We start from the raw sequence: 8,760 nt of genomic DNA, 5'->3' as shown, positions 1-8,760 counted from the left end.
GGGTAAGGGGTGGGGGAGGGGGTGGTGAGAGGATTCACCAGAGACAGATTGGGGAGCAGAACAGGTGGATCCACTGAAATACACTGCTGCGGGGAATAGCAAGTGAGACAGGAGAGTCTGCTGTGCTGTGTGGGTCACCTCCGGGATCTAACTCAGGCCATAGTGGTGATAGTGTTAGACTTAACCCGTAGGCCACCCAGGGAGAGCTATCTCAAATTATGTATCAAAAATGTTTATCGCCACTCCTACTACAGACCACCGTACAGTGGGGAGTCCAGGTAATTGCTTCTCAAGTCTTCAGAATTCCCTTTTCCAAGATCAAAGGATTTAGGGTTCCAGGGCTTCTGTGAGTCAGGTTCTGGTTAGGGTTTGAGTCTGGTACTAGAAAAGTAGATGGGGAAGATTTTGTAAGCATATGCTACATATCCAAAAATCCTGTAGGAGGGCCCTCCTGGGAGGCAGAAAGGTTTTAAGTGCAACACTACAAAGCTAGCGGCAGCTACTTAAGCACAAGTTCAATCCCTAGCCAGGGAGTGACCCACATGGCGCAGCAGACCTCTCCTGACCGGCCTGCTGCTCCCCTCAGCAGTGTACTTCAGTGGACCTTCCTGTTCTGCTCCCCACTGTCTCTGGTGAATCCTCTCGCCGCCCCTGCACCTCTGGTCTACACCCCAGTCCTGTATGCACAAATAAATAAACCTTTAAAAAAAAAGAAATTTCTTGAGAAACTTTATATAATTTTCAATTTTATGTTGAATGAACTTTTTAGGTTGAATGAACTTTTGGTACTGGTGTTTTGTTTTGTTTTTTAAAAAGATTTATTTATGCATACAGAACTGGGGTACAGGCCAGAGGCTCAGGGGCGGCGAGAGGCTTCACCAGAGACAGAGTGGGGAGCAGGACAGGCAGATCGACGAAGTACACTGCTGAGGGGAGCAGCGGGCGGGCGGGTCAGGAGAGGTCTGCCACGCCATGTGGTCACCTCCGGGCAGGTGGGAATCGAACTCGTGCGGAAGCGACTTTAGATTCTCAGTGCTGTGCTTTAACCCACTGCGCCACCAGGGAGGGCCAGGTAGTGGTGTTTTAAGGGACCCACCTGTGTCGGAATTCCCTCTTCCCACCCCCATGCTTGCACTTGGTTTGCAATTCCACATACTCAGATTTCATTTTTCCCATTTACAGTCTTCTCTCCGCCTTAAGGGTCCTTTATTTGTTTACAGATTTATTTTTATTTATTTATGCATATAAGAGCTGGAGTATAGGTTGGGGGCGTGTGGGGGTGAGAGGATTCACCAGAGACGGATTGGGGAGCAGAACAGGCAAGTCCACTGAAATACACTGCTGAGGGGGGCAGTGGGCAGGACAAGAGAGGTCTGCTGCACCATGTGGGTCAGCTTGCTGGCTGGGGATCAAACTCATGCTGCAGTGGCTATTGATAGCTTCATAGTGCTGAGTCTTAACCCCTTGTTCCACCAGGGAGGCCATCTTCCCCCTTTTTAAAAAATAAATTGCTGACAAGTGTGAATCAAAAACATGTATTTTGCGTAACTCTCATGTCCACCTGTGACTATATAGGTGCCTCTTTTTCTTTCTCCTTTTCCTAATAAACTTGTGCTTTTTTAAAAGAAAAAAAAAAGGTTTCTTTTAGAATAAAGTTAAAATAAAGACATTTCAGATAAAAGATACTTAAGAGAAGTTATCACCCCTAGACCTGTGTTATAAAAGAGTTCTTCAGGGGCCTCCCTGGTGGCGCAAGGAGTTAAAGTTTCAGCACAAACAAGCTATCTTACAGGAGCTAATCCATACGGCTGACCCACATGGCCCAGCAGACCTGTCCTGTCTCTTCCCCTGCTCCCCTCAACAGTGTATTTCAGTGGATCTGCCTGTTTTACTTCCCACTCTGTCTCTGGTGAATCCTCTCACTACCACCCCCGGACCCCATACCTCTGGCCTGCAACCAAGTTCTTGTATGCATAAATAAATTTTTTAAAAATCTTGTAAAAACATTAAGCAGGGCCTCCCTAGTGGTGCAAGGGGTTAGTCTCAGCACTGAGATGCTGTTCCCGGCTGCGGCATCATCTCTGGCCAGGGAAGTGACCCACGTGACACAGCAGACCTCTCCTGTCTGGCCCTTGCTCCCTTCAGCAGTGGATTTCAGCCAATTTGCCTGTTCTGCTCCCCACTCTGTCTCTGGTGAATCCTCTCACCCCCAGCATTTCTGGCCTGCACCCCAGTTCTTGTTTGCATAAATAAATAAATTTTTAAAAAAGCAACAACACTATAATGTTAAATACCATCTTGTGGCACTTATAATCTAAGTAGCTGTAGTTCATCTGACAAACAGAACATCAAAAGATCAAAGACTTTTTACATTTTAGGTGAAGGGGAGCAGTAATAATTGTAAGTCCATTGTGACAAAGATGTATAATTCCTTTTAACAGTCACTAAAAAGAAATGCAAGGGGATACAATTGAAAAGGCAATAGTCAAAACTGAATTCTAAAGAGGATTCAATAATCCAAACAAAGGCAGAAGATGAGTTGTAGAGGGGGAAACAACTTCAGACATAACTGATATGACGGACTAAACACTTCAAGACAGAGGTGAGCAGAGTGATTTGTTTGAGAATCCATACATCACCTTCATGATGAACATTCCCATTTCTCCTGTGCAGTGGCCTAGATGTCTGCTTGTGTCTCAGCCACAAGCCAAGCAGGGCTGGGACCATTCACAAGTGCCAGTGAGAACTGGGTCACAGCAGCAAAAGGGCCGGCTCCCCTGGATGGGCAGTCACTGTCCCCACTTCATAGAGGAGCTGCCTGAGGCCCAGAGAAATTCGCAGACCACATGTCTCACTACTTTATGTCATTTCATTTTTTTAAAGATTAATTTTTATTTAGTTATGCATATAAGATCTGAGGTGTAGGCCAGAGGTGCAGGGAGTGATTCACCAGAGACAGAGTGGGGAACACAACAGGTGAATCTACTGAAACACACTGTTGAGGGGAGCAGCAGGCAAGACAGGAGAGGTCTGCCACCTTGTGGGTCAGCTCCCTGGACTAGATAGAACTGATGCACTCAGGACCCTCCCTGGTGGTACAACAGATTAAAGCACAGCACTGCAAAGCGATTCACAGCCACTTTAGCACAAGTTGATTCCGGGCCAGGAAGGTGATCCACATGGCAGAGCAGACTTCTCCTGACCCACCCTCAGCAGTGTATTTCAGTCCACCTGCCTGTTCTACTCCCCACTCTGTCTCTGGTGAATTCTCTCACCCCCACACTTCTGGCCTACACCCCAGTCCTTGTATGCATAAGTAAATAAATCTTTTTTTTAAAAGATCACCCCCCCCCGGGGGGAAAAAAAAAAATCACCCCCTGTCCTCAACAGGGGTTGGTGATAGCTTGATAGTGCTGAGACTCAGTCCTGTGCCACCTGTTCATCCCATGAGACTATCTATCTCTTTGACTATTGAATCCTCACTGCCTAAAACCCTAGGCACAGGAAGTGCTCAATGGATGGATCAGTAAGTGGACGGAGAGGTGGGTGATTAGGTGGGTAAATACATAGGTGAATGGGTGGGGGACTGGTGGGCAGGTGCATGGGTGGATGCAACCCAAGTTTCAGTTGGCGCTGACAGTATCAGGATCTGAATTGTTCCATTCCTAGGTTTCATCAACCACACAGTTGAGTACTTTCAATAATTTCAGCAATATTGAAAGTGAACAAACAATAGAGCAACAGGTGGGAAGGAGGAATACGGGCCCCTGGACACACAATTGAGTAGCTGACTCAGCAATTTTGAGTAAATTGCTGAGCCTCAATTTCCCTGTGTCTCATGAGCTAAAACCATGTCCCCAGGCTTCCAAGGAGATGTTATGGTCTCTCTAGGATGGGCCTCCCCAGCAGACAAACCCATTATTCCTGTGTCCCCAACACTCTAAAGGCTAAAGAGGTAACACATCTCTCAGAGTGACTTGGAAGGCTCCAGGGGACTCCAAGGGCAGAGGAGCCGGGGAGAAAACAGCTGGTCCCTGTATACCAACACCCAATCCCTCTACCATCCCCACTCACCTGCCCCTGAAGCTGAACCCACCAGCCCGAATGGCCAGCTTTGGGACCCTGGTGCCACAGTGGCTTTGTGACTCACGGTCACGTTCTGACCAATCACCACTTGCTCCTGTGGGCTGGAGATTCTAGAAGGCAAACAGATGTGGGGGTGGGTGGGGGTGGGAGGAAGCAGGACACAGCTCAGTGCTGAGGGTCATTATGGGAGCTACATATTGTCTCTTTCCTTAGCAGAAAGTTAGGTATCCGAGCTTAGAAGGAACCCTAAATTTTCCCTTTTTGTGTGTCTGGAAGCAGACTCAGTAGCTCACTCCTTTAGCATTTTGTGAGCCCCTACATTGTACTGAGACCAGGTCTGTGCCCGAGCAAATCCAGGTGAGCCAAGTTGACCCAGTTAGTGGATCCTCAGCAACACACTTAAGGACACAGAATGTCACCCAAAAGCAGCCACACAGGATAGAAGTAATAACAGGCTTTATTCGCATAGGAAGTGAGAGGAGAGCTAAGGAGAAAAACTTGTGGGTGTGGCTTTGGACAAAACCAAGTACTTAGAAGTTGGACAGGACCAAGTCCTTTGTTTGGACAGGCTTCCAAGGAGGGTGTCTGTCGATGACGATAAGAGGTGGAGCTCAGCTGGGTGGGGAAGTGTACCAGGCAGTGCAACCATGCAAAGGTCCAGGGACCAGGAAGAAAGGAAATAGTTTGGGTGTGAAGGCCACTAAAAAGATATGAATTGCCCAAGGCCAGGGGAAGTCAAGGGTTGTTTTCTAGAAAGGCTTCAAATCGGCATCAGATCTCTGATTTCCAGAAAGTTCCTCAGGATCATATGCTCAGTGAGATTCCATCTATCCAAAAATTCCTGGGAGGCAGGCTCCTGGATGGGGCCCCTGCTCTGCCAATTCAGCAGGGGTGTGAGAGAAGAATGTATCCTTAGTTTTTGTTTTTTCTTCCTAGCACACAGCTCCTGGAATCTCAAAGTGCTGTGGTTTGTATGATAATGAAATGACCACAAAAGAGGATTAGTCTCCAGAAAAACCTAGGCAAGACTACAGCATTGGTTATCAGAACTACCCCTGACCTCTAACAAGAAGAGAGAAGCTGGAGATTAAGTCAGTCACAAATAGCTCATTATTTAGCCAATCCTACCTCAGCAATGAAAGCTCAGGGAGTCAGGGAGCTTGCAGGTTGGGAGACACATGGAAGTTTGGGACCATTGTGTCCAAAGAGGACACCAGATCTCCACACCCTTCTTGAATACCTTGCCCTAAGTATCAATGCCATCAATTCCATGAGTTGTATAATAAGCTGTCATAGTTAAGTAAAGCACGTCCCTGAGATAAAGAAACATCATCGCAGATTATTGAACCCAAGGAGGTAGCTTTAGGAACCCTCTCCTTAATAGCCAGTTGGCTAGAAGCTCAGGTGACAAGCTGGGACTGACTGGTGACAGAAACAAGGTCTGGTGGGACTGAGCCCTTCACCTGTAAAGTCTTTGCAAAATTCAAGTTGTCAGTGTCAGAACTATATAGTAGTACATTCAGCTGGTATCTGGAGAGCTACAGCATATGTTGGTATGGGGGAGAATCCCACAAATTTGGTGAGAGGTGTCAGGCATACCTTGAAACCTCCTTGTGCCTCCCCCTCTTATAAACTGGGGGCTGTATGGGGACCACCAGGCAGTTCCCAACTTCTGATCTGGGTGATGTTCCCGAGACGTGAACAAATTTATTTCATACATACATATTGAGACCCAAAGAAAATGTGGTGGCAAATCACCAACATATGATTCCTGGTCTATGTCAAGATAGTCCCACCTCTTCATAAGCCAAACCGCAGCCCACCAGCCTCCGCCACCCTGTTTCCAGGGACCCCAACTGAAATGTCTACCTGAAAGTGAGGCAAAGTCGTATGTTTAAAAAGCAAACACAAAAGCTCAAGCCTGAGCAAGTGGGTAGCCAGGGTGATGAGGAGGAGAGAACATGTAGGTGACGAGGCCTCCCAGGGCCGTGGGACTGTGGGCGCAGTCTTCCTTCTGTAGGATACTGTCTCCCATTTGTGAAACAGGTACAGCTTACCCCCTCCCTAGCAGGGTTGCGCAGCTACATTTGATACATGGCCACCAGCTCAGCTTGCCGTGTCACTGGCCACCAATGCCGACGTCCCACTGGATCCCAAGTAAGCCAGCCAGCCCACACAATAGGCAAGTCAGAGCCAGCAAGGGGAGGGCAACCTGGCCATCAAGGCTGAAGTGAGACACCCAAGGTGGAAATATGGCTGTGTGACCTCAAGTTAGCCACCAACCTCTTTACACCTTAATTTTCTTAAAATAGGACAGTGGGGGTGGTGTTTCAAGAACTTCATATATCCTGGGACTTTGGAAGTCAATACCCTAACAGGGCCTATCTACACCCCCAATTGTGGAACTGGACTGGCTACATCAGGTATCTGTACTCCTTTCTCCTGTTCCTTTCTGGAATTCAGTTCTCCCATTCTCAAACCTTAAGCAAAGCTAACGTTGAGCACCAACTGTAAACCAAGGACTGCTCAGACAAAATCCTCACAACTTTACAGTGAGTGTATCGTTGCTCTCCCCTTCTACAGACAGGGAGACATAGAAGGGCAAAGTTTCTGCCTTTTCCTTCTTGACTCAGGCTGAAGCTGTCCCTCTTTCTGCCCAGTTCCTCCTCTCCAAGGGAAGGCAAAAGGGACACCCAGAGGTCCTTAGTTCCAAGCGCTTGTCGCAGACCCCAACTTCCGCTCCCAAATCCAACACCAGGTGGCCCGGCGCCCAGGCACGCCTAGGTGGCGCTAGTGGTGCGCCAGATGTGCTGGCCCCCCCTCCGAGCAGTGGGGGAGGGAGGAGGAAAGAAGGTTGTAGGGTGGCGGGGACGAGGACCAGGCCCCGCCCAGCTCGTCAGACCCGGGCGGAGGAAGGAGGAGGCCGAGAGCCGAGGTGGCGTAACGAGACTTTACTCAAAACAGAAACCCGGGCGAACTAAGGATTACAAGTAGGAATGTGGACTCGTAGCAAAACAACAAAAAACATAAAAGGGCGGGAGGAGAGATTCGAAAGGGGGAGCGAGAGCGAAGACAGGGGAGGTGGGAGTTTTTTCTTCCCATTTTTTTAAAAAACCAACACAGGAAAACACACACACACACAACCAACGTTTGTTCCCGAGTAGAAACATAAATAGGGCGGAATCGAACACTCTGTTCTCGCTTCAAAAAAAAAAAAAAAGTCAAAGAAAAGGAAACGCAGAGCTTGAGGCTGTGCCCCTCCGAAGCCCTTTGGGCAGCATGTACAAAGGGGCGGCCGGGGCACGCGGGCGTGTGCAACACCGGGTGGCCGCGCGCGGGGAACAGAGGCAGCACGAGGGCGGGGATGGGGGGGTCATGCGCTCGCCCCCCCGGGAGCAGGGGGTCCAGCTTGTCGAGTCTGAGGCGCCCTCTCCGAGTCCTGGGCACCCTAGCAGGGGTCCTCAGGGGCCGCGCCCTCTCCACGTCCTGGCGCCCTCTCCACGTCTTGGCACCCTCGCGGCGGCGGGGGTTGGGGGAGCGGAAGGTGATCCCCCGAGCCGCGCCCTCTCCGAGTCCCGGGCGCCCACGCCCCCCCCCACGCGAGCCCGCCTCTCCCGCGGGGGGGGTGCGCGCATGCGCTTTGCGTGCGGGCTCAGTACGCGGGCACCTGGTGCTGGGGCAGCAGCTGGCAGCCGCTGTTGACGTGGCTGAGGACCTTCTGCTTGAGCTGCGCCACCTGCTCGCGCAGTAGGCTTGCTGTGGACGCTAGCTCAGTGTTCTGGCTCTTGAGCGTCTTCACCTTCTCCTCGAGGCGCGAGATGCGCTCCAGCTTACGCTTTCGGCACTTAGAGGCTGCGATGCGGTTGCGTAGTCGCTTGCGCTCCGCCTTAATGCGCTCCTGCGTGTCCATGTCGATGGGCGACAGCGGCGGGCTCTCGCCGAAGCTCGGCACGTCGGGCACCGTCTGCGGCTCGTCCTTGAGAGCGGCCAGGCGCGGTGGCCCCAGCGAGCCCGGGGGCGGCGGCGGCGGGAAGGGAACGGGCTCCGCGGCAAAAGCGACCGTCGCGGCACCCCCTGTGCCCCCAGTGCCGCCGGCGTAACTGCTCAGGTTCGCGTAGACTGGCGCCTCGGGTGTGGCCGCGGCCGGGGCCAGATCTCCCGGAGGTGCGGAGCCCGCAGCCGTGCCCGAGGGTCCCCCAGCGGCAGCGGCGGCGGAGGCCGCGCCCGCACCCAGCTGGTTCTGTTTGTGCAAGTCCTCCAGGGCCTTGACAAAGCCCTCGGCGAACTCCTGCTCCTCGCTGGCCGCCACCTTGGGATAGAGGAACTGCGTGCTCGTCGGCGTGGTGGTGACCAGCCCGTTGGACTGGATGATGAGGCGCTCGAGCTCCGGCGAGGCGAGCTTGAGTAGCCCCAGGTCAGGGGAGGCGAGAAGGCCGTCGGGGGGCGCCGAGCCCGGGGCGCCGTCGGTGCGTAGGGGAGCTGGGGGTGGCGCGGCCGCAGGTTTGAGCGCCGCTGCCACCTGCTCGCTCAGGCTCAGCGTCAGCGCGTCTTTCTTCATCATGCTGCTGGCCGCCGCCGTCGGGGGCGCCCCGGGGAACAAGCGACCCGAGGACGAGAAGCTACCACTGCCACTGACGCCGCCGCCCAGGCCGCTCAGCGCCTCATCGCCGTAGA

General features: G+C 52.0%; 1 protein-coding gene across 1 annotated transcript; it reads right to left on the bottom strand.

Annotated features, from left to right (window-relative positions):
- Nucleotides 1-7,017: 7,017 nt before the first annotated feature.
- JUND (jun D proto-oncogene) lies at nucleotides 7,018-8,754 on the bottom strand. Its single transcript, XM_004688615.2, has one exon. The coding sequence runs from the start codon at nucleotides 8,645-8,647 to the stop codon at nucleotides 7,739-7,741; it is 909 nt and encodes a 302-aa protein (XP_004688672.1). The 5' UTR covers nucleotides 8,648-8,754; the 3' UTR covers nucleotides 7,018-7,738.
- Nucleotides 8,755-8,760: the final 6 nt, after the last annotated feature.

The sequence above is a fragment of the Condylura cristata genome, unplaced genomic scaffold (assembly GCF_000260355.1).
Source record: "Condylura cristata isolate star-nosed mole 26May11 unplaced genomic scaffold, ConCri1.0 scaffold00024, whole genome shotgun sequence".
Lineage (NCBI taxonomy): Eukaryota > Metazoa > Chordata > Mammalia > Eulipotyphla > Talpidae > Condylura > Condylura cristata.
Note: the sequence above shows the minus strand (reverse complement) of the source record. Positions and strands in the feature narration are given on the sequence as shown.

What these genes read in the sequence shown, in the direction of transcription:
- JUND (XM_004688615.2), bottom strand. Translation starts at nt 8,647, where the DNA reads ATGATGAAGAAAGACGCGCTGACGCTGAGCCTGAGCGAGCAGGTGGCA.